Raw genomic sequence first — 25,594 nt, 5'->3', positions numbered from 1 at the left:
CCACTAGTCTGACAAATACGCTGTGAATGTGCTAAGTAAACTCATCTACAAAAGCTGAATATCTGTAGTTTATTTCAGTATGTATTTTGGAAGGAGTGTTGACTTGTTTTATCATTCCCAACCCTGACACCCACTCTTTTTTGGGGACTTGTGGAAATCCAATAATCTCTTTGCTTTTGTTTCCCTTTCTGTAAAATGAAGTTATAATGCTGTCTCAGTGCAAGTTGAGACCTTTGCCATTTGGGTTTTGGGGGCCTCTGGCCATGCCCTCTAACCTCTCTGATTCATATCACCTAATTCACAGAGGTACATTGAAGACAAGTACACTTTGCAATTCAAAGCAAGAACACTAAAATCTGGTAGAAATTCAGAAGATGTTAATTCATAAATTGATTATTTCATGCTAGCAAAGTGGTGTTTGTTGTGTTTTCCCCCCCACACTCAGAATCCTCTCAGCATATGAGGTGGTGTCACCTTTTCAACTGTTTCTTCATTGGAAATATGATGGACAAAATTACATCCAGGAAAACTCTCTACTTATATCTCTAAAGGTTGAATTTTTTTTTTCCCTATTTGGCTGCGGTGGTTGTTTTTCTATTCTCTTAATTATGTATAAAACATTTTCAGTCTTTTACCAGCAACTATGACATAATCCATTTATTTTGGGACACTGTACCATTCCATGCAATTCAGAGAACCTCTGTTTTCCAAGGCTACTAGCTACTTGAGGAAAATTGGGCCAAAATTATGAAGTCTCAAGTTCCATGCTGGCTTCAGCAAAATCTACTCTAAAATAACTCACTGATGACTGTAAGATTTAGTGTCAGTAAAAGCAAAGTTTGGCATAAACGCCTTTATGCCAAGTGAAACCTGTGCCAGTGAGAGGGTAATGGAACCTGCTGTGTTTGTGTGCTGTGAATTTGCTGTAGATGAGGAGAAATGCATGGTCTGATGTTGTTAAATGCTGTGTGTTGTAGGTGTATATTGTAGATTCACAGGGATTATGCATTGTTTGGGTTATTAAACTGCATATTCTGAGAGGGAAGGGCTGGTTGTATCTTCAGCATTAACACTTTGGTTTTGCTTTTTTTGTTGCTGATTTCTTCATCCCACAATATGGGAGGTGAAATGACTGAGGAAGAGGTGCTGTGACAGCAGGAGGAAGGCCAGCTTGCCTGCGGGTTTGCTTGTGACCTAGTGCAGTGTCTGGATCCCTTGAGAAGTACGAGATGAAAAGTGTGGCAGCTCTCCTCCTTGTGAGGAATTTGTTACAGGTTGACTTTTCTTGCTGTACCTCCTGGCTGTATTTTAAAAGCAGATTCTATGTTACCACTTTTCATCCCAAAAGTCACTGACTTGGTCATATAGAGGCTGTAGAAGAAGCAGTCAAGAAATTTACTTCTGTTTCTACTCCTCAGTGTCTGTACTAAATGTTATAAACACCTGGGATTTTATCGTTCCTATGCTTGCCCAGTTTTCCCGTAAGCACCCAGTAATTCACAGGCTGCCCAGGAGAGTAGGAGTGTTTATGATGTGCCTGTGCCAGCCTTGACTCTGTTATCTTGCACTGTAAGAGTAAACTGCAGATATTTTTAGTGTCCAAAGTTCTACGGGTTTCTAGGTACACAGATGGCTTATTGTGCTGCCTGCTGAGACTGTGCTGGGGATCCCGCAGTGAGGTTTTAGCTGGGGGTGTTGATTCTGGGGAGGGTGTTGGTACTGACCTTTCGAGCATGAGTGAAAGGGCAATGATGTTCTGTCAGCTGAGCATAAACCCATGTTTTTCCTGTGCTGCATAGCAAACTTTGACTTAGGTATGATAGTGTTGGGTTGTTTTAAGTTACCCTTCACAAGCAAACTCAAAATAACCCACAAACATTTGCTGGTCACAATTTGAAATCTGCTGTTCTCAAGTCACTCTGAAGTTGAATTCCTTTGAAAAAGACTTGCTGACTTTGTCTGCTTCTGTAATCATAAAATCTCAGAATGGTTTGGGATGGAAGGGACCTTAAAAATCGTCTCATTCCACCCCCTGCCATGGGCAGGGACACCTTCCACTAGCCCAGGTTGCTCCAAGTCCCATCCAACCTGGCCTTGGATATTTCCAGGGGTGGGGCAGCCACAGCTTCTCTGGGCAACACTGGTAAGTCTGGTACTGGGTACAACTCACCCATCTACCTGAGGGTGATCTTCTCTAGAAACAGGGATGCCCTTCCTGTCTGGGCTTAGATTTGTCTGTGTTCTGTATCATCCGCTCCTGGTGGGAGCACTGAGGATCATCGGGGTGGTAAGTTTCACATGCATAAGTAATGAGGAAAAACTTAATTAAATTACTGGAACTGCTTTTGCCTGTGCAAGGCAAGCCTGGAGCTCTCTCTCAGGGTCTAAACCTTTAAACTTGGCAAAAGCTCCTGCGTGAACTGTTGGTTTGACAGCGATGCTCTGCGCTTTGACGATGGCGCTGGGATTTCTCCGTGTGTCTGTGATGATCCATTCATCTGGTACATTATCCTGCCACAGCCCTCTCCGTGCCCAGACAGTGAGCCCTTTCACGGAGGATAAGTGCAGAGTCATATTTCTGAGTGCAAATTAGCCGGGGGATTTATTTGTAGTGTGGGCTCGGCCGAGCTAATTTCCCTCAGCAGCTCTGCCGTGAGTGAGCCGCACGGAGCTGGAGCAGGGAAGGTGTGAGGGGACACCCGTGTGTCCCCTGCCAGCAGACAGACGAGCAGAGGGCTGGCCCTCCTCTCCTGGGGGACAGGTTACACAGGGGGCCAAGAATCCTTCAGCCGAGTGCTGAGCGTCTTCCTTTTCTCTGTGGCTTTCATGATTACACACTTCCATAGGGTGGTGCAGCACAAATATAACACTTTGCACCAGGCTCATCATCCTACATGCCTCAGGAGTTTAGGGAAACGTCCCAGCCCTCTGGGAGTTGTTGGGATGCTCCTCAGTGTTGATGGTATTGCACTGGAAGACTCTGTGGTGGGGCTGCTGCAGTTGGGCAGTCCCAAGCTTGGGATGGTGGGCAAGTCCAGACTTTCTGCCTGCCTCTAACTCCCCTTTTCCAAGCCTCTGCGGGCAAGGACAGATTGCTTCTTCTGCTGGAATGAACATCTACCCACAGGGCAAACGTATGTCTGAGCTTTTCTCTAACTCTGTACAGCTCATGAGGGGCAGCACTGATCTCTGCTCTCTGTGACCAGGGACAGGACCCAGGGAAGGGCTGGAGCTGTGTCAGGGCAGGTTTAGGTTGGATCTCAGGAAAAGGTTGCTCCCCCAGAGGGTGGTTGGGCACTGACCAGGCTTCCCAGGGCAGTGGGCACAGCCCCAAGGCTGCCAAAGCTCCAGGAGTGTTTGGATAAGGCTCTCAGGGACAGGGTGGGGTTGCTGGGGTGTCAGTGCAGGGGTTGGATTGGACTCGATGGTCCTGATGAATCCCTTCCAACTCAGCATATTGTATGAGTTTAGGTGTTGATCAAAGGAACCTTCTTGGAGGTGGGCACAGAAAAGCACGAGGTCCTGCAGTCGGTGTACAGGTTTAGTGTGGAACACTGCAACATGCCTGCTGTCCAAAAACCTACAGAGGTGGAATTTTTCAAGCTTTAATTCAGTGAATGTGTACCTGGACCCTCAAAGGTCCAGACCTGCTGAGCTGGAAGATCTCTCCCACCATTGGTGCCACATTTTTACAGAAATCGCCACGCATACACCAAATGTTTTACTACTGGGGTTTTCTTAGTGATGTCTCTGTGCACCTGAGTATGTAGGCAGGTAGCAGCCTGCTGGAGACAGGTCTGGAGGGTTTGCTGCTGTTGACAATCCTATTCAGCCTGCAGCAACAACTAAGGAATTCCTGGTCCATTGGAGAGGTGCAGGGTCTGGATGGAAATCAGCCCTAGATGTAGAGCTGACCTCAAACAGATGTGTTGGGCTGGCAGTCCTGTTGCAGGGTCTGCATAGCGGCTTGTTGAAAGCCTTCTAACAAAAACTGTGAACTGTTGAACAGAATGAAGGGCTTTCCTCAACCACCAGGAGGTTGAACTGTGATCTGAAGGTCTCTGCAAGTGAAAGAAATCTGCATGTTTTGGTCATCTTTGCATCAGGGTGTGTATAAAGATTGGAACTTCCAGGGAGTCTGATGTGAAAATGTGAAATACTCTTGATTTTCAGTGACTATTTAACTTTGTGCATGTCCTGCCCTCTGAACAGATCCGTTTTTCTCTATCCAGAGGCAAAATCTTTCTGGCTAGCCAAGCATCCTTTGCCACTTTGCTTGTAGGAAGAATAGTTTATGGCTTGTTCTTACATTTCTTTTGCAATTCTGTCTTATTTTGAAGCAGAACTCTCCTCCAAATGCTAAATTTGAGTTTCACCTCAGAAAACACTGGTACTGGCACACTCATTGAGTTGTTCTTCTGGCGTATTCTGGTTTGAGATGCAAATTATTTTTGATTTCTGATGACCTCAAAGAAAAACTGGCTGAAAACCTTTGGGAAGAATGGCTTTATTGTTGCATATCAGCAAAGTTTTCACATGAAAGGGTCAATTGTTGTGTAAAACTCACTCTGGGATCACACAAAACTTCCTGCTTGTTTCCAGATCACAGAGCAGATTCTCGATGGGTAAAAAAAAACGTTCTCCTTTGCTCCAGAATTAGCTTGGTGTGTTTCTTACTGCTGCTTGAACTCTTCCACATTAATGACATTAATTAAAATATTCTGGTTTCGTTCTCTAATTTTTTATGTTGTTTCTGTCAGCCAACACTGGACAAGAGATGACAAATCACTTTTATTTGTAGCAATTTAATTATACAGTATTTGGATTCCAACAAGAAGTGTTTCTATGTGTGTTGAAATGACTTTGATTAAGTTTTGTAAGATGTGTTTAGAATGCAAATCAATTCATAATGAAAAGGAAGTCATATTTCATATTTTAAGTCAAGTTCCTAGAAATGTCTTGCCTGGGAGAGTACACTTTGGAAGAATGGAGCATACCAGTCTCAACCACATAACTTGGTTATGTTCAGCTAATCCTGTTCTCTCCAGTTTACTGTAATCTAAAATAAGCATTCCTTTATTTTTTGCCTGCTTCAGAGGAAAAGAAGTCTGTCAACCCTGTAGCAGAACTACAGTTCATCAGCAAAAGACAGGAAAGGAAGTGAGGTTCAGGGGAAAGTGGGGAGGTAAAGAAAGATGTAGAGAGGTATTTGTTTTTCTTTCCTGGTATGTTGCAAAACCTACTTTTACATTCTGAAAATCTCAATATTATGTATGTATAGAAAAGGGAGAATGGCTTCAAACTGACAGAGGGCAGGTTAGATTGGATGTACAGATGAAATTCTTGGCTGTGAGGGTGGGGAGGCCCTGGCACAGGTTGCCCAGAGAAGCTGTGGCTGCCCCTGGATCCCTGGAAGTGTCCAAGGCCAGGTTGGACGGGGCTTGGAGCAACCTGGGCTAGTGGAAGGTGTCCCTGCCCATGGCAGGGGGTGTATGAGATGAGTTTAAGGTCCCTTCCAACCCAAACCTTTCAGTGGTTCTGTCATTTCATGATTCTGTGTAGAACTGGTGAAAGCTCTTGTTGGGTGGTGTGGGGCAGGGAGGCAAGCACTGGATGCTTATTGGTACTTGTAAGGCATAGTTCTAACTTTTTTGGGAAAAAAATAAATCATAAATAAAAAAAGAAAGCTAATGAGTGGAAGGACTGGGTTCTGTCTCGCCCTTCCTACTGGGTGTCTGGTGGATCAATCATCTGAGTCTTCTTCCCAGGTGAAGCAGGCTGTGAAGGCTTGCACTCTTCTTGCTGCAGGTTTGGTACAGAGACTGAGAGCTTTTCAGATATTTCTATTTTGGGGGACCTCTGGTAAGGTGGTGTGGGCCCATATGCAATGTACCCATTCAAAAATCAGTGGTCGTGAGCACCTAAATGTAAGCAGATTCTGCCCTTTAAAACTTATCCATTTTTTGTTACCACAGCCAAGAATATTTCTAAATGCCAGTGTTCCTTCCCAATGGCTTACACACTTCCATTAATCTGGAACAGCTGCATCAGCTGGTGTCTGATTTAGCACTGGTGGGAAGAAGCTAGCCCTTCAGAAATTACAGAACTGTTACAGTTAATTCCTTGTTTGAACAAATGGATTTCAGAGGCTCGTCACAACCCTGATCCTGCACGTATGGGATTTCCTGAGCTTTCCTTGGGGGACTTGTTCCTTTGAACCAAAGTCTGTGTGGAAATACTCACAAGATGCAGATTTCTTTTTTTGTTAAAGCTTTGCAGCAGGGTGACCATGGGGTAAACTAAAACAAGGCAAAAAGAACTTGGGATTGAAGCAGCAGGCACCTCTTTTACGTTGCAAGAGACTTCCCCTTGCACAAATGCCAGAGAAGCTGTTACACAGGTTTTTGACTGTTAGCAGGAGGGAACCATAAGGGTCAATTTAGATTAGATACAAGGAAGAAGTTTTTTACAAGGAGGGTGTTAAAACACTGGTGCAGGTTGCCCAGAGAAACTGTGGCTGCCCCTGGATCCCTGGAAGTGTCCAAGGCCAGGTTGGACGGGGCTTGGAGCAACCTGGGCTAGTGGAAGGTGTCCCTGCCCATGGCAGGGGGTTGGAATAAGATGAGCTTTAAGGTCCCTTCCAACTCAAACCATTGTAGGATTCCATGATTCTGTCTGGGGGAGTGAGGGACGAGAAAGTGAGGGATTTCTTGTGGTGTAGGGAAAGAGCAAAGATCCTGACGTGTACAAAAGTATGTACACACATCTGTGAATCATTCTCTCTCTCTTGGATGTGGAACATCATTGGAAGTTTTAGAATCAGTGCTGCTGCCAGCAAAATCCATTATCCACAGCTGCTGAAGGGTAGGGAGAAGGAGTTAGAGGGGAGCCCTATGTGTTGCATTTCTGTGCTGTGAGATCCTGTTCTTGTACAACTGCCCAGCCCAGAGAGTATCTCTGCTCGTGTTACTGGTTCCATGCTCCCACGCAGCTCCCTGCCACTGGTCTGGGCTCAGATGTCTTGGGGACCCAGTTCAAATAATTAAAAACCAAATGAAGGTACTTCCAAAAGTCTGTCTTTAATTAAGGAAACCCTAGAAAAAAATGCCAAGTCCCTACGAAGCCAAAAAGTCTTATACATATGTTAGGATTTTGGCAACTTGTTTAAATGCTTAAACAGTTCTTTGAACTTGGGCTGAATGTTCAGGCTCTATTAATGAAGTGTGCAAGCAAAATTGTGATATTTTGACATTGTGTGATTTAGAGGCTTTAGGTCTATCCAGAGTCTCTGGACTACATTGTTGGGAGCTGGCTCAGTGGTGTCTCATGACGTGGTATCCCTGATGCTGTTGATACTTGAGAGATTTGAGGTATCAAGTCATGGATTAATAGACACAAGATAGGGCTGGCAGAGCAGGAAAAGAAAATTGTTTATTGGCTGGGTCTCCTCGGTGCTGGATGAGGAAGAGCCATATCTGCCTGTTGGTGGGGAATGCTTGGAAAGATACAGGGAACTCTGCTTGGTTTGCTGCTTTTTTGGAAAGATCCTGAGCAAGAGAATATGAAGTAGTTGACAGCAACAACTCCATTTAGAGTCATATAATAGACTCCTCAAATGGTTTGGGTTGGAAGAGACCTTAAAGATCAACCTGTTCCAACCCCTTGCCATGGGCAGGGACACTGTCCACTAGACCAGGTTGCTCCAAGTCCTGTCCAGCCTGGCCTTGAACACTTCCAGGGACTTCATCACTTGCTCCTCTGTGGTAAAGACAGACGTTTTCACAGCTGAAATGAAATCCCTCTTGCTGGGCTTCAGAAGTGTTTAGCCTCTGTCTTGTTTTAAGTTTTTTCCCTCCCCTTTAGGATCCATCCCTTCTCCTGGCTGCACTGTTTTCTAGTCGAGGTAGTTAGTCTCTGGTTCACAGTGGAAACTGCCACTTCAGTGAGTTTTATATTTTGAATTGGTTTTCTAAGCCTGGCAGCATTCAGACAAAAAAGTCAGGGAGAAATTACTCCCTGTTACTTTATTTACCGCTTGTTTTGGGAAATCTAAATCCAAATTTGTGTTTGACTCATATTAGGACTCCATCACTGGACTCTGCTTTTTCAGTTGTTTTTGGCAGGGCTGAGCTCACACCCAGAATGAGCACAGTCATCGGTCAGGGCAGCCTGGGTGACACACCTCAGCTCTCCTCAGGCCATGGAGCTCTCAGGGCTGCCTGAAGGAACTGGAAGCTGAAGGCTATTGCTGCAGGATCTGAACAATTCTGAGGTTAAAATTCACATCCTGTGCTCCATTCATCAAATGTCATTAGTGCTGTGGTAAAAACCATGCTAGTTATGGTTAGGGCTGCATGAAGTGGTGTGGATTTTCTAATGCTGGGGGGTTTGAAATCCTTGGTGTTTTCCCTGAGCATCAGGGAACCCCCCATTTAGTGCCTGGTTGCTGCTGGCTCAAGGCTGAAAATGGTCAGGAAGATACCGAGTCCTGCTCTGAGGGCTGAACTTTGTTCTTGAATATTTGGGCACCTCTGTTAGCACAAGTTCTGGAACACAGCACACAGAAATGTGCTTCCTCCATCACTGTGTTTTGAGCCTCTCTGTGAATGCTTTATTGTTGCTCAGCTCGGTGGAAAATGGCCAAGGGGACCTACTGGTGCTTTTGTCACCAGTTTCTGTGTTACAGTTGTTAGGAGTGATCTACTAATAGGCTTTCCATTGACTTTGGGCTTTGCTTTGGATGAGACCCTGTGGGTTTAGGGCATGTGGCCAACCTATGGCTCTTGCTTCAATGAAACTCAGTATTGGACTACATCCCATAGCAAACCTTGTGGGTGAATTGGATCCCTGGTTGCAGGCAGAGAGGAACCAAGGGAGACGGCTAAAACGAATATCCCTGGGGTTCCCTGGGACTTGGTTACATGCTCAACTCAGTTCTACAGTATGTGGAAGCAGCAGGAGCCCTGGAAAGCCACAGGCAGCCTCTTCATGTGAGCCATTTTCAATGCAACCCCAACCACCGGCAGCATCCTGAGCATTGTCATCCTTCCTGTGTTCTCAGCGGGGTGATGGGAAGGACCCTCTTGAACCTGGGTGTCTGAGTTCCTCAACACCTTTCTCAAGCCCAGCAGTCTTCAAAACACTGTCAGAAAGGGAAAGGATCCTCCTTAGAGCTTTTGTTTTTGAAAGCTGGCTGCCTCCACTCCTAACTTTGCAGCACACACATCTTGAAGGTGGACTACTGATCCCTGTTTGAAGCTGTCCCTCCCACCCCATTTGCTCAAGAGAAGAGGTGGTAAATGTTGAATTTGGTAGGAAAATTACTGCAGGGCCCTCTGGCTGTGGAGTTTCCCACAATTTGTGTCACAGAATGACCCATATTCTGACAAGCCGGCAGCACACAGGGTGGGTTTTGTCCTCTAGTATTTTTCCTAAACAGAGGTGAAGGTAAAAATTTTCTTCTCTGACCCAGTGCCTGAGGTAAATAAACTGCAAATAGCTTGGGAGAGCAGGCTGGAGTGTGAAGAAGTGAGAAAGGAGCATTGTTACTTTTATTTGTATTTTTAGTTCCTTTTTTGGAGAGGAAAAGAGAACAACCATCAAAGTTTAAATTAGCTCCTCCTTGCAAACATAGGTTGAGGAGACATTATCAAGCTAAAATTAGGAGCAGTTTGTAAAAGGACCTGTTTTCCTCATGTGCTGCTACTCACATTACTTAGTTAAAACAGTAGGTGCTTAATGTCGTGTTTTACTTTTCCTCTATTCGTGATCCGTGAGTTTTTTGGGAGGGGGTGCTTTTGCTGAGTGTGGACAATGAGGGCTTGTGTCCATGATATGACTACTGGTTAAAGCCAAAGTAAATACTGCAGTGGTGATAGTTATGCTGACAAAAGCCCCTATATGAACATTCCCCCTCAAACTTTTCAAAAATTTAACTTGTGTTTATGGTAAATGGGTTTAAATCCAAGTGGAAAAAGCTGCCATGTTATAGGAACAGGAGTGTCCATATGGAGATGTGTTCCGGTTTATTTATTAAACTTTCTTTTCAGAAAAACTTGGCAGGAATTTGAATTTTTTTTTCCTTGTCACTCCATTTTTTCCAGGTTGTATTGCACAGGCTTTAGATTGTAAATCTTGCAGGGGACCTTTTTTCTCTAATTAAATTCTGGATGTTGTTAGTCGGCTCTTGAAAATGAAGTTGCCTCCTTTTTAGTGCAACCATCATGGATGTAATCTGTCTCTTTTGAGAGAAACCAACTGTTTCAGTCTTCTTCCCCAGTCACTGGTTGCAGGCAGAGTGTGTTGGCTTTGAGAGGTGCCTGCAGGGAAACTCTTGTGCTTCAGCACATCTTGCACCTAGGAAGGAAAGAACCTTTGGCAGTGATTCAGGGTATGTTTAATCACATCTGAAACACCACGTCCGGTTCTGAGCCCCCTTGGTGAAGAAGGATGTTAACAAGCATGAGCAAATCCAGCAGAGAGCCATGAAGATGGTGAAACGTTTGGGAATGATGGGAAATACTTGTGCTCCTCCAGCCACCTCACCTCTCCTCTTCCTGTGCCCTTCTCGAAGCTCCTGCTGCTTCTTGTCTGCACAAATGTTTCCAACTGATGCACTCAAAAACCATGATTTGAACCTGATGCCAGGTAGATATCAGTAGTGCTGATAGGCTCTCACTCAAATAATAGTGCTGTGCTCACCAACCTGCTTCCAAAAAATGCACCAAAAAATCTAGGCACTGCCTTAGCCTAAGGGCCATGCTGGTGTCTGAGCTGTGTCTGAGTGAGCTGAGCCGAGCTGGGTTGCAGGGATCCACTCTCCTTTCCCTATCAAGTGCAGATCATGGACCAGTAAGGATCAGAGGATGTAGTAAAAACAGTTTTCCAGGACAGGCAAGAGAGGAGAGGTGATAACATCTCTTACAAATGTACTCTCACCATCAAACTGACTCGCGGGACGTACAGAGGAGACACATTGAGGTCCCACAAAGTGTCTGTTATAGAAGTGTTTATAATGTGGAGTGTCCTGATGTGCCTCTCATGGCTCGAGGAGCTCTGGCTGCCAGTGAGAAGTCCTGCTTGCATTTTTATATGCCTGTTTTTCTTGTGCAGGGGTTGTCATTAAACAAAAAAAGAGGAAAATAAGTATGTGCCTGTTTTTCCATACAGTGCTATTGCAAACACCAAAGGTGCCTGGTTTTTTTCCTGAGAGGAAAGGTGGGCTGGTTCAGATACTACGATAGGAGTCAGTGCTGATTTTGTTTGACCTTAAATTAATTATTCTGGAATTAATAGTGGTAATTGCTTTGGGAATGGCTAGGGTTATTTTTTTGGGTTTGGTTTTTGTTATTTTTTTGGTTGGGTTGGTTTTTGAGGCTTAAAGCTGGGAAAAACAAAGGTTTGCCAAATTGCTAGTCATAGGGCTTGTTTCATCCAGGGCAGAACAAACTTTATTGCCTTTGAGAACTTTTGGGCTTAGAATTGCTGCTGGGTGGATATTACTGGAGAAAGCAGTCTGTCCTTTGTGCCAGAGCCTTGTCTCACCAATGTCTTCGAAAGGTCTGCTGAAATGTGAATTTACCTTCTGTGTATCACCATTGCAGCCTGGGTAGTAAAATCATGGACTCATGGAACAGTTTGGGTTGGAAAATGCCATTTTTCTTCTAGCAGATTCCTTGTGAGTAGATCTGGAGGTTGCTTTAGCCTCCCATTCACGTGTTTCACTTCTGGCTGGAGGACGTTAACTGTTGGGGTCTTCCAGGGGGAATTTTGTCAAGGGCCTGTTGTCTTACCAGGAGCAGGATGGAGAACTCCAGGTGTGATGGGAAGAGCAACCTTCAGTCTCCTTGTTGTGCCTCGGGAAGCAAAGAAGGTCTTGTTGTAACTTTGCCAACCACTTTAAAGCTTCTTCTGCCAGTCAGAGTTTTGGGCTTCATGAAGCAACTCTGAGCGATTGAGGAACTGCCTTCCATCACGTTAATAATTTTCTCTGAGGTTGAATGGCTCAACGTTTTTACATTGTCAAGGAAGTTTGTGTTTCGTTTGTGAGCTCTGGATTTGGATTTCCTGTGCACATCCCTGCAAACAGCTCCCCATCTAATACATTTTGGGCTTGTGTGTGCATAAAGTTGTAGAGGGATCTCCTGGCTGAGATGGGACCAACCAACATAAAACTGGGATTAATTTGACATGAAGGCAGCTGAAGCTTCCCCTTTCCCTCCCCAGACTGTAGCAAATCCCTTCATGTGTCCCCAGTGAGCTTAGAAGGACTGGGATGAGGTTTGCTGAGGGGGAAGAGGCATGTGGACCCGAGTCTATGGGAGCTGTGTGCTTACTTTAAGGTTTTGCAGGATCCTTAAGGTTAGTCTGGACCTGGCAAAGAGTATGTTGTGGGATGAGCTATGATGTTCATCAGGGTGGCCACCATCATCTTTGCTTTGTTTGTGTGCGGCCTAATTGCAGTGTGGTCCTACTGTATAGCAAGACCTTCTTGGTGCCACTGCAGCTCCAGTGATGACCATGAACATAAAGCCATTTTCACAATTCTCTGGTATTTTAGGAATTCTGGAGCTGTTGTTTGCTGACTGTGCAGCTGGAGCGTGGGAGGAGAGCAGAACACCGTGGTGGGTGTGGGAGGCCAAGGAAGTATGTGAAAAGGGGCTCAAGGGGATGAACTTCATCCCGAAAATATATGGAGCAAGTTGGACTTATACCAAGTCAGCACTACGACTAGTTTAGTCCAGTTTGAACATCATTGCAGACTAGATCTACAGTGCAGTCTGACCCAGGGTCTTGATCAAAAGCAATGACTAAGCCCGGCTTTGCTCTGTCACAGGAGAGCAGTTAATGACACAGGAACCAGCCTCTCTTCATTTGCTGAACTCTCATTATTTATTGTTTCAATAGACAGGAATAAATAAATATTCAACAAATAGTCTTCCTGACCTTAAGTGATTATGGTGTTCTGATTATAAATAAACTGAAAATCTGAATTCTTGATTCTTTTTTAATTTAAAGCAGGCTAAACCTCATGGGAATTATATCTTCCAGTGGTTTGAACTAAAAAGGGTTCATGCCCTGGTTTTCATCTATAGGATAATACACTGACTTGGAGTGGAGGTATTTTCCTGATAAGGCTTTGGAATAGCTCTGGGGTTTAGGATGAACTCCCTTTGTCCCTTCCGTGTGCCCTCACCTGACTGTAGGTAGCTCTGGATTGAAGCAGGGTGGAGGATGCTCTTGGAAGTGCCTTTGTGTCTTTGGAGCTGGAGGATGCAACAGGAAATCTATAGCACTTGAGGGGGCTTCCAGCACCCTCCCCTGAGGGATGTCTTCCACACTATCTTTAAAGTCTCTGTGGGATCTCTTAGGAGTATTTATGCTCCCAGAGGAATATGAAGGGATTACAAATTCCCAGTGGAGCCTACTGAGCTGTGCTCTGCTGTGGGGCTGTGCTGTCCTGCCTTCCGCCCAGGAAAAACGAGCAGCCCTTTCACTGATGGGAATTTGTTGTGGAATCTGCCATGGCCGTGTGAGTGACCAGGGGTTGGGTGTGCAAAGCCCTGGTCCCAGGGAAAGGCGTGCTGGGGAGGAGCAGCTGGGATGTGACTTGGCCTGCTCACCCTGGGACCTGAAGCCTTGAGGATCCCAGGCAGAGAGGAGCCTGTGGCTCCTTTGGGAACGTTTCCACGTGGTTGCTGTCAGAGTTGTGGATCTGTGCCTCCTGTTCCAGTCTGTGCAGCTCTGCTGCTCAACCCTGAGGAAAAAACATTCCCTCCTCTATCAGCACGTTTCAGTTATTAACCTGTTCTTATCTCAACCCACAGGTTTTTTGCCTTCCCCGATTCTCCTCCCCATCTCACAGGGCAAGTGGGACTGAGAGCTTAGTTGTCAGCTGGGCTTGAACCACAACATCCTGTCTTGTTTTTTCCAGTGATAAAACAGGGATTTAGGCGAAGGACTTAAGTCTTGTGTTAACATGCTTCCTTTGCCCCTGCTTTCCCAGGGCAGCCACTGACCACAATGTTGACAACACCACAGCAATCCTCAGGGAGTGGCTGAAGAACGTGCAGCACCTCTACCACGATGTGGAGTGGAGACCAATGGAGGAACCCCAGTGAGTACCACAGCGAGGAACTCACCTGGTTTGCTGTTTCCAAAGCAGGAGTTGTACTAGATGTCCAAGCATTAAAATGTGGATTATTTATTTTGTGAGGTCTGTCCCATTAAAATTGTGTTCTTATGAAGAAAAGGTAAGGTAAGGTCTCTGTGAAGAGGTCTCTGACTTCAGTAAAGCAGCTCATGCAAATCTTCGAAGAAAGCATTTTCCATTCAGTTATTTAGCATCTGCAGCTGCTCTCTTTGCGTGGTAAACAAACCACATCAAGAGCTACAGGGAATTTAAACTATCATGCTTTATTTGCAAGGAAGCAGAGAAATCATAGCCTGTTCCTGTAATATGTATGAAAGCTCTGAGACATCAACTATTCAGTAAGTGCTGAGCCAGAGAACTAGATTTAATTCGGTATATTATGCCTTTGCATGATTTGCAGGAGCATTGCTTTGAAATATGATGTGTTGGGGTTTTATTGCTTTAATTTTTATTTATTTTTAAGATCAGCTGTTCCTGGTTTTATTCTGTTTTCTATTTCTTCCATCAAGGAAAATTACATCAGTTTCCCCTTCCTTTAGGCTTGCTTTTATTTTCAAGGTCCTCGGTGCAGTGGTTGGGTATTTGTGGTATAAATCCACAGGGAATACTGGGTTTATTGACATTTTTAATCCTTTCATTGGAATTGAGTTCTCTTCCTGTGAAACTTGGCTTTTTTAATTTCTGCCAAAAGCTTTTGAAATTCTTAGCTCCTTCCCTGGCTTATAGAGGCGCTGTTTCAAAGTCCTGCATTTTTATTCCACGTAGGGATCTATTCCCAAGTTTCCCTACATCTTTGTTACAAAGCCTTTGTTTTTGGACCTGACCCTGGGAACAGAGCCACGCACACAACTGTGGTGATGCGATGGGGCTCCTGGGGCTGGGTGTTGGGTGTTTGGAGACTTGAGAGCTGTTCCTGGGATGTGTTAACAGTTCCTAATAATGCCCAGACCCCGATGGAATCCGGATTGCCTTCCTCTTCACATCTCAGCTTTGTTGACTCTGCAGGGCTGAAGGGAGCTGGATTTGCAGCCCAGAGGGCAGATGAGTTTCTACCAGAGAGTCAGACAGGGTAAATCAGCTGCAGTTCATTTTGGGGGGTACCCTCTGCCGAAGGAGTTTCTGGATTGGATGGTGCTGCTTTGCTGGGTTGTCAGGAAACACTGTGGCACTGCTTGTTCCCTGGTGCCCTCTGTGCTCATGCCAACACAGAACTTGGAATCATTCTCCCTCAAAACCTCTCCTGGGTTGCCTGAGGTGACTCAACGCTGTTTTCCTTTCGGCATGAAGGCATCAAGGGAACTCTCTCTCTCTCTCTCTCTCTCTCTCTCTCTTTTTTTTTTTGACTGGTGTAATAAGGCCCAGACATGTTTTGCAGTCAATTTTTTTTCCTTTTCTAGATCTTACCCAGAAGAAATTGGTCCAAAACATTGGCCAAGCTCCCGATTCACTCACGTGATGAAGCTGCGCCAGGCTGCCCTGCGTGCTGCACGGGAGAAGTGGTCAGACTACATCCTGGTAAATACAGGCTTTGACTTATTAACTGCCTTCAGGCAAAAGCTTTTCAGGTGGTCACTTGGATACTGGGGACTGTCAAAAAGTTTTCTCTGCATCTAAAGACAAGTGGAGATGCTGTGGGTCATTTCTTGATCTGGTGAGCCAGAGACTTTGCAGCTGTGGAGGTGAGTCCTGGGGTAAGCTCAGGGCTTTCTCCATGGGCATCAGAATTGAACATAGTCCTGGTGGTGGGAGGTACCTGCAAGGGTCCCCCAGATTGAAACCCACCTGATGAAATGTAAGGGAATAGTTTTGCAGAGCAACTGTGGGAAGATGCTGCCCTTGGTCTCTGCAGTAGCAGTTAATGGGGATGTTCCCACAGCCCCTGAGCAAGGTGAGGGTGTGAGGCCAGTTTGAGTCGTTCTTGATCCTTTTCACAGAATAAACTTGTCCTGAATTTTCAGCTATGCTGTTTTCCCTTTCAGCTCCCTTGTCCCTGTGCTGGTGTAATGTGTGGAGTCAGGGAAGCTCCACATCTTCTCTCATCTCCGTGCGTGTCCCAGGGGCAGCTGCCCCTGGGCTTGCTGGTACCAGCAGTGTGCCCTATGAAGCCAAACCCACCAGCTCACTGTTAGGGTGGTTTTTTTTGCCAGCTATTGACTCATAGAATCGTATAGGTTGGAAAAGATGTCTAAGGTCATTGAATCCAACCATTAAACCAGCACTGCCAAGGCCACATCCACATGGCTTTTAAATTCCTCCAGGGATGGTGACTCTGCTGTTCCCCTGGGCAGCCTGTGCCAATGCTGGACAACTCTTTATGGGAAGAAATTTTCTCCAGTATCAAACCTAAACCTCCCCTGGTGCAACTTGAGGCTGTTCCCTCTCCTCCCGTCCCTTGTTCCCTGGGAGCAGAGCCTGAATCCCCCCCCGGCTCCCCCCTCCTGTCAGGGGGTTGCAGAGCCAGAAGGTCCCCCTGAGCCTCCTTTTCTCCAGGCTGAGCCCCCCCAGCTCCCTCAGCCACTCCTGCTGCTCCAACCCCTTCCCAGCTCTGTTCCCCTCCCTGCACACACTCCAGCCCCTCAAAGTCTTTCTTGTCATGAGGGGCCCAAAACTGATCTCAGGATTTGAGGTGCCACACCACTGCCCAGCTCAGGGGGTCAGTCACTGCCCTGGACCACACTGTTGCTGATCACGTGCCTCTGGCTGCCTCCTTCCCAAGGAAGTGTCAGGGGAAGCATATCATTTCATCTGTTAACGAATGTCTTCTTCTCTTCCTCCTCTAGTTTGTTGATGCAGATAATTTACTGACCAACCCACAAACCCTGAACCTGTTGATAGCAGAAAACAAGACACTGGTGGCACCAATGCTCGAATCTCGCTCCCTCTACTCCAACTTCTGGTGTGGCATCACCCCCCAGGCAAGTGACCTCATGAAGGGTGTCAGGTGACTGTGTGAGCTGTGTTCTCAAAGGCTTCCTGCCCTGTATCTGTGGAGCAATGGGCATTTTTTTTTTCTGTTCTGTGGACTTTCCCATCTGCTTCTGTAGTGTCCTCCTGATCAGAAGCTACTGCAGCTCTGAGGTGTACAAGGATGGTATTGACATGTGATGCAATCCCACTAACTACACAAAAAATACTGATATGCAGACCAGAATTTTTTTTAAGGTGGTTCCATGTGTTTCTGTAATGGCCTTAAAAACTCTTGGTGCATAATTTTGGGCTAGTTTTCCTGTATAGTGATGCTAATCCGAGAGGAGTTTACTTTTCTTTCCACAGCTCTCTTGTGTATGTTATTTTTCTCACTTATAAACAGATATAGTTTAAAAACACCCTTTACCTTGTTGGGAGTGTGTGTGCTGAGGTGTGTATGTGAAACTGGTACTGGTGCTGAGCCTAAAAAATCAGTTTCATGTTACCTTTTCAAACCACAGAAAGTATCAGACACAAAAATATTGTATGGTAGAAACAGCATTATTTTAAAGCCGGCATGAGGTTGAGCTGTCACTTTACAAGCTGACCTACATCATTGTGGTGTGTACCTGGCTAGTGGGTAAGTCCCCACCCAGTCACTTGCTGGATCCTGCCCAGTGGGATGAAGGAGCAAATTGGAAAGGCAAAAGCAGGAAAAAAACCCAAACGAACCCAAAAGCAACCCTCATGGGTGGAGATAAAGATAATTTAATAAGTAAAGAGAAAAAAAACCCCAAACAAATGATACAAAATCAGCACTATCCAGGCAGCTTTAAAGAAAATCAACTGCATACAACCAAACCCAGTACAGTCACCTTGTCCATAAAAGGGTTTTGCTAAGAGAATCAAATGTATAGAAGGCAGATCTGTTGTCACAGTGTTTCTTTGCCTTTTTTTCCTTTGAAATATTCTTGATAAAGCTCTGGATGGGCTTTACAAAACATTCAGCCTGAAATGGGGACCGTAGTTAATGCCTTTTCTCCCAGGTAAGCCTCAGTAATGAGATCAGCTTTTTGACCTGTTCTCCAGTCTGCTGCTGACCTGTGTATTGTCATCCTTTGAGGAGTCAAGATCCTAAGCTGTGTGTCTTTGGAATAGCAAAAGAGTGTGTATTCTCTTGAAAATTTTTCATGTTTGCCCTGGAAAGCTTAAGGATTTCCTTCTTAATTCCATGCCTTAGTCTTGCTTCCTTATTCATAAAGCTACTGCATAGACAAATGTGTTTAATCCTGAGCTGCATATGCATCCCTGAGCTTCCCTGGGGCAAGTTCCACATTCCTGCCCTTCCCTACCCTCTTGCTTTATTCCAGAGACCTAATCTGACTCTAATTGTTATTATTGCTGGAGTGAAATAAAGAGCAAACTCAATTTTCCCATTTCCTCTATTTATCTGGCACAAAACATCATTATTACTTCCCAGTGTTACCAGGGACACAAGTAGGGATCAGAAGCAGGATGAAAACATAACAACTGTACTGGGTCAGAGGAAAGGTCCATCTGATAGTGACAGTTCCCTGCAGATGCAAAAAAAGTGAGTGATACTTGCCCGAATTACTTCTGTATCCTCTGGCAATCCCCTTCTGTTTTTTTGAGGAATATACTTGTCTTTAAATCTCTCAGAGATTTTTTTCTTCTCCAAAAATCACTCTCTGAATCTATTTTTTGGCACCTACACTATCTTATAGCAGGGAGTTCCACAGTTCAGACTAAGTATTTGAATAAAAATAGCAGAGAAAGGTCCTGAACTATCCAAATCCTTGGGAAGTAAATATGGAGATAAGAAAAGGGGAGTGGGGAGGTGTGTTTCCTTGTTTCAGTTTTTGTTTTAAAAGGAAGATATAAATTTCCTAGCAAAGGTATTGAGTGTCCTTAAGGTTTTTAAGGCTAAGTCCTGGGTCAGCCGTGTTTTCCACTGGTGTAAGTCAGCACTGCTCCACAGGCTGCAGTGGATCTCTACCCGTGTGCACCAGCCTCAGCCCTACCTCCCCAGTGGGGAGTTTCCATCATTAGCTGAGAAAAGTAGAGGGAAAAACCTTGCAGCAAGTGCGTCCTGTAGAATTTGGTGGAGAAAAAAAAGCTGCTTAAGTGAACAGCAAAGTTGCTCTTTTATTTTTCATTTTCTCTCAGTTGCTGCTTTTTGTTTTTGTGCACAGTCCCAGGGCTTCGTGTGCTCAGCCTTGCTCTCCCAGGGGACTCGGGGAGGGAATAACAGCTGGAGCATGCCCTGAAACACAGCCTCCCTCCAGCACTGAGCCACGGCAGGCCAAACCCAGCTCCAGACAGCCTGACGTTGAGCTGTCACGGAGCAAACCTTGGGAGAGAGAGCACGGCAGCAGCACGGATGAGTTGGAGTCTTTCTTGACTACCCCTGATTTATGAGCAGTGAACAGCCCCAACACTCCAGGGCAACTGACTGGAGGAGGCAAGTTTAGTTTCCACAGTCTGTCACCTGTGGGCATTCTTGGATGTCTGGTAAAGGTTGGATGTGTTAACCCTTCCTTTGGCTGCTCAGGTCTCTACCCGCACGCTCCTTTCCATGGCAGTCGGGATTGCTGTGTTTGGGATTTCTGGTCCTCACAGTGTGGTCAGAAGGTGTCTGAAGGGCAGAGGGGAGGGTGACAGATGCATAAACAGGCAGATGCACCACACGTGCTTCTGCACAGCTCAGAGTAGAGTGGTTCTGCCATGATTTGCTCAGCCATTGCCTGGATGCTTATGGAAAATATAATATAAATGGAGCTTTAACTTCTTTTAGTGACTCATCATTTCTGTAAGGCCCGGAATCTGCTCTGGATTCAGCCATCCAGATGTCAAATTGGTGTTTCAGGATTTTCTTTCTGGAGGAATTTAGTGCATTTATTTCCAAATCTGATGGCTTTAGCCATATGAGTTGCAGACTGTGGGTGTTGCACCCCACAGTGCTGGAAGGCTGGCAGAACTCCTGGGTACAGGGAATTACCCATGAGCTGACTGAAGTGCCTCCCCCAGACAGGCTCAGGAGTGAATATTAAACCTACTTGCCCCGGGATGGGGGAAGCAGGGATTCTTACACTGCAGTGACACAAACCATTTTTTTAAGGTCATAGTCAGAATTAGTTTGCAGCTCCTGTTCTGTGAGACATATCTGTGCCTGATAAACGTGGAGGACATCATGGATGCTCAGGCTCAGCAACTTCAAGGATCAGGCTGGAGAGTCTATGAACAAAAAAGAGGTTTTTGGAGAGCCAGGAGAATATAGTCTGAGGTTTGAAGGTCCATTGCAGGGGAATTTTGCAGTGGAAAGTTTTGGGTCTCCAAGAACTGCTAAAAAGGAAAGAGAAGGTCAGTCTTTAACTTTTGGGATAGAGACTGTTTCTAAATACTTGACTGAACCCTTTTCCAATGGGAGATGCTGAAAAAGCTGAGAGTTGAGCCCTGATGCACCTCTGCTGGGAAGAGCTCAGGGTGAGAACTTTTGCAAAGGAGCATCTCTGAAACAGGAATCTCTCAAGCAACTCCCTCTTTGTGATTTCAGGGCTATTACAAAAGGACCTTGGAATATCCCCTGATTCGGGAATGGAAGAGGATGGGCTGTTTTGCTGTCCCCATGATTCATTCCACGTTCCTCATTGACCTGAGGAAGGAGGCCTCCACCAAGCTGATGTTCTACCCCCCCCACCAGGATTACACCTGGAGCTTTGATGATATCATGGTCTTTGCCTTCTCCAGTCGCCAAGCAGGTATGTCTGGAGCTTTGGCTGGGGAGGATTCACTCGTAGAGACACAGAGACCTCTACTGTGAGTTCACAGGCCAAAAGTCCTGTGTTAACTTCACTGGGGGGTTCAGACACTGTTCCCTTTCCTCTTTGGGATCTGGTCAGGGATAACCAGCAGCAAGTGACTGGAAAGGCAGTTTTGGATTACAGCTGGCTTCAGAGGATGTGGGAGCTGTTCTTGGCCTGGGGGCAATATTTCAGAGACAAAATGTGTGGCTTCCACCCATGGTTTGTGTCACAGCAGGGAAACAGAGAAGGTGTTGTGAAGTCTGTAGGTGAAGTATCTAAAGTTGCCACTTCCAGAAGATCCATGAGGAAAGGGGTGAGGGCAAGAGACTCTTCTTAAAGAACAGAGTCACAGAATGTTTTGTGTTGGAAGGGACCTTAAAGCTCATCTTGTTCCAAACCCCTGCCATGGGCAGGGACACCTTCCACTAGCCCAGGTTGCTCCAAGCCCCGTCCAACCTGGATTGGACACTTCCAGGGAGAAGAAATCTTTTGCAGGCAAGAGCCAGTTAGAGCTGGTATGAGAGCAGTAAAATCTCTGTTGTGCTTCATGTTGTGTCAGGGGTACTTTGGGAGAACACAGAGCACTGAGGTCCCTGGGGCACAGCAAGGACACCACTCTGGCCAATACTGGAATCAGGTTCTCCTGGACAGTGGGAGGATTTCAGTTAGCCCTGAAATACAGGGGTCTTTTCAGCCAAGTCACAACCTCCATGTCCTCTTCCTGTGCCTGGAATGGCTGTTGGTGTTTGCAGAGAGCTCCAGGTGTCTCTGAGACATCACTGTCCCTTGAGTGCCTGATGCTGCTGCTGTTCGTCCTTGTGGTGAGGATGTTTAGTCCCATTTATTTTCAGAGAGTGGATCTTTGTCTCCAACAAAGTCCAGGCTGGCAGACACAGTGTTGCAGCTGAAAGGAACTCCCAAGAAGGACATTAATGTGATGGCCAACTGTGTTCTTTGCCTGCTGTGTTGAAAAGGGCACAGTTTGGGGCATTATAAGGAAAAAGTGACTGGTGGAAGCTCAGCGACACCCATAAATGCCTTCTGTTCAGAGATCATGATGGGGTTGCTGACTTTGCTGAGGTGAATTAGCAGGAAAAAGTTGTGTATGAGTCCCCTGAGTGATGTGCAGTTGGTTCTACCTGTCCTCTGTGAAAGAGAAGTTAAGGTAAGCAGGAAAAGCTGCTCTTTGGGGGACAGCCAGGCAGAGAGAAAGCCAAGGGAAGAAGGATTGTTGTTGTTGGCAGTTGTTCTGCAGAGAAGGCGGGCTGTGACTGCCTTCCCACCGTTCCCAGACAGCACAGCAGCCACCAGCTGTCTGTACCTTCCCTTTTAGGGGTGTTTCTGGTTGGAAGGTCTTGACAGCACCAAAAAAGATGGTGTTTTCTTGGCAGACTGAGCAGGGCATTTTTAAAATCAGCTTTGAGAGGATGAGGAGCATCAAATAAGACAAATTATGGAGGAGAGGCAGCAAGAGCTGCAATCGGAGTCCTTGGGAGGCAGAGGTGAGATGTGCAGAGCAATTCTGTGGTCCTGACGTTCGGAGTCAGAACGTCGGTATAAAATCACAGCATCAAGACCTCCCAGATCATCAGGTCCAACCATTCCCTCAGTGCTGCCAAGCCCACCACTAACCCAGGTCCCCAAGTGCCACATCTTGGCTCCAGATGAGAATTGAGGTTTAAGGTTGGATAGCAGAGCAGACTGTCCCCCCACTTCTTCCCTGTGCCAGCTCTCCCAGAAAGGCTTTGCTTCAGCTGCCTGACCCATTGATCTGCTCAGATTGTTGGCTCGTGTCCTGGGCTGAGTTTTGTCACCCAGGATAACAGGATGACAAAATGTTTCAGAAATGTGAAAAATGTGTGGGCTTTGAGGTAAACTTCTCTTTGGAGTAATTTCAGTTCCCTGAAGTCATAAATAATCTTGGCTTTTGTTGATGGCAAGTACTGGGCTTAATGCCTCAGATCAAGCCATTGATTTTCAGCAGGGAATCTACTACTGGAAGCAACTGTTTTGTGATGCTTCAGAGAGATGGTCCCACTTCTGCTGAGAGGATGTGGCCCGTGGTGGAAGTCCTGACTCAGTGAAACTCAGTGTGGGTGTGTTTTTGCCAGCACTGTACTCTGTAGAGCCCCTTGTGCTCACAGGAGTGTTGAGCCAGGCTGATCAGCCTTCCAGTGCCCAAAGGGGCTTCAAGAGAGCTGGAGAAGGATTTTGAACAGGGACCCGGAGTAAGAGGGCAAGGGGGAATGGCTTCCCACTGTCAGAGGGCAGGGTTAGATGGGATATTGGGAAAAAATTCTTGTGTCTGAGGGAGGTGAGGCCCTGGCACAGGTTGCCCAGAGAAGCTGTGGCTGCCCCATCCTTGGAAGTGTCCAAGGCCAGGTTGGACAGGGCTTGGAGCACCCTGGGCTAGTGGGAGGTGTCCCTGCCCATGGCAGGGGGTGGAATGAGGTGAGCTTTAAGGTGCCTTCCAACCCAAACCGTTCTGTGATCTCCTGAGCTGCCTTTCAGCAGCCTGAGGCTCTGAAGCCCTTGAGCAGCCAGCAGGAAGGTCCAGTCACAGGGATGTGGAGGAAATTTAGGTTCCTTAATTATGGGTTTAGGGCATGGCTGCGAATCCTGGGCACTGCTTATAAAATGTAATAATAATAATAATGCAAAAACCTGTCGTTTTTCTGTAGCAATCATCCAATTTTATTATAAAAAGAGAGCTGGAGAGTCCCCCTCCCCATTTTATGGGAACTTTACCTATATGGTAACTTTTATCCCAGAAAGAACAGGAATACTGGCATGAATCTGCACAGATTAAGTGTGTTTAAGCCAGCGGAAGGTAAGAACAGAGATCAGTGAGCCAGATAAGATTAGTTGATTAGATCAGTGCCAAACCCATTAATGTCAGCAGGTAGTATTTTTTTATTCTACCATTTACCTAAATTGCAGCTGACAGCTGAATGTGTTTTGGCAAGTAGCATAGCCAGCAATTTACTCGCAGAACTTAAAATGAGAGAAACACTGGGGTCATTAGTGCCGACAATTCCGCTCTGCTAAAAATACCAGGGATTAGGGAAACTAATAGATGAAAGCATCAGCACACCAGGTAGTGTCTGCTTTTCATTTATTTCCTAGAGGGAGGGGGGTGGTTGTCCTTGTTCCATTAAAAAAAAAAAAATGAAAAGGAAAGGCATTTTTTTTGCCAGTTGTGTGGGTTCTAGCAGCTCTGATTGGGGTTAGATAATAAAGGACCTTACCAGAACTCGATGAGGAACAACAGAAATACTTTCCTTGGCTTCTCTCTCTGTGGCTTTTGAGTGTGTTGCCGGATGTGACATCAGGCCCAGTAGCTGCCACAGTTACAGCCAGTGGTGAGCAAATCCTTGTCATCCCAGAGGGAACAGCCTTTTGCTGATGCTGGGATGCTCCCAGTGAACAGGCAGTGGGTGGGTCTCTTCCTTGCAAAGGAACCTGCTGCTAGGAGAGGCTTTGCAGCTTCCCTTTGTTTCCCCCCTCCAAAAAGCAGTTGCAAAAGCTTTTGAGTAGAAGAATGTTCTGTTATCACCTCTATTTGAAAGCATCTGTTCTTCTTGCTGGAGTCTCTCTCTTGGATTTTCCTCTAACCTTCAGGGCACAGTAAAAAGTAGTCTTGGAGAGGAAAGGACCATGTTTGGTGTAGACTTAGCAGTTCTAAGATGGTTGTCGTACATATTCATCAAAGTCCTTTGCCAGCACAGATGAAAATGTGTTGTCTTTATTTTCTAGCCAAAGCAAAAGGAAGCAGTGATAAAGAATAGAACGGGTTGGGTTGGAAGGGACCTTAAAGCTCATCTCATTCTACCCCCAGCCACAGGCAGGGACACCTTCCACTAGCCCAGGTTGCTCCAAGCCCCGTCCAACCTGGCCTTGGACACTTCCAGGGATCCAGGGGCAGCCACAGCTTCTCTGGGCAACCTATGCCAGGACCTCCCCACCCTCACAGAGAAGTTTCCTCCTAATCCCTAATCTAACCCTGCCCTCTGACAGTGGGAAGCCATTCCTCCTCGCCCAGTCAGTTCATATCTTTGCAGGGTTAGTTAGGGAGCAAGCTGGGATTGGTTTCATGGGAGAGGCTGCTTGCTGCCACCCAGGAGCCAGGTGGAACAGCAAATGGCACTGAAATGGTTTTGAGTTGTTTGCTTAGGAAGCAGAACGTTTTGGGATTGAGGTCCTGGCACAAGTTTGATTGTGGCTACGTAGCCACAGAGCAATGAAATCTGCTGGTAACAGACCTGATTCTAGTTTCTGCTTTTCTGTGATCCTCAGGAATACAGATGTTCATCTGCAACCGTGAACACTACGGGTTCCTTCCCATGCCCCTGAAACCACACCAGTCGCTGCCGGAAGAAGCTGAGAACTTTGTGCACACACTGATCGAGGCCATGAGTAAGTTGCTGTGCCCTTGCCATGATGGATCCCTCCACATCTGCAGAGCTCTCCTGCCACTGGCCCAGCTCTCATTCCCTTGGCGGTCTGCATCCTGATCTGACTGCTCTCATGCTGTTTTGATATGCAGTTTTCCATTTTCCACCTCTTTTCTACATAGGAATGTAAGCTCTTCTTGATCAGGTCAACCCCATACACAAAATCCCTCAACTTCCCCATATCAAATGCATCTTTCATGTGGAAGAGGTGCTGCAGGACCGTGTTGTCTGTCTGGCACATGGCTGCTGGCTCTGGC

At 46.1% G+C, this 25,594-nt stretch overlaps 1 protein-coding gene across 1 annotated transcript in view; it reads left to right on the top strand.

The window, feature by feature from the left end:
* Nucleotides 1–25,594, top strand: part of COLGALT2 (collagen beta(1-O)galactosyltransferase 2) — a 55,755-nt gene that overhangs the window by 23,232 nt on the left and 6,929 nt on the right. The window contains exons 4-8 of the mRNA XM_051798845.1: nt 14,006–14,116; nt 15,550–15,667; nt 16,933–17,067; nt 20,634–20,838; nt 25,180–25,299. Of these exons, the coding sequence (XP_051654805.1) occupies nt 14,006–14,116; nt 15,550–15,667; nt 16,933–17,067; nt 20,634–20,838; nt 25,180–25,299 (689 nt within the window). The remainder of the gene's footprint in view (nt 1–14,005; nt 14,117–15,549; nt 15,668–16,932; nt 17,068–20,633; nt 20,839–25,179; nt 25,300–25,594) is intronic.

Source organism: Manacus candei, unplaced genomic scaffold (genome assembly GCF_025592945.1).
Source record: "Manacus candei isolate 608988 ecotype Guabito, Panama unplaced genomic scaffold, ASM2559294v1 h1tg000005l, whole genome shotgun sequence".
NCBI classification, from domain to species: domain Eukaryota; kingdom Metazoa; phylum Chordata; class Aves; order Passeriformes; family Pipridae; genus Manacus; species Manacus candei.
Note: the sequence above shows the minus strand (reverse complement) of the source record. Positions and strands in the feature narration are given on the sequence as shown.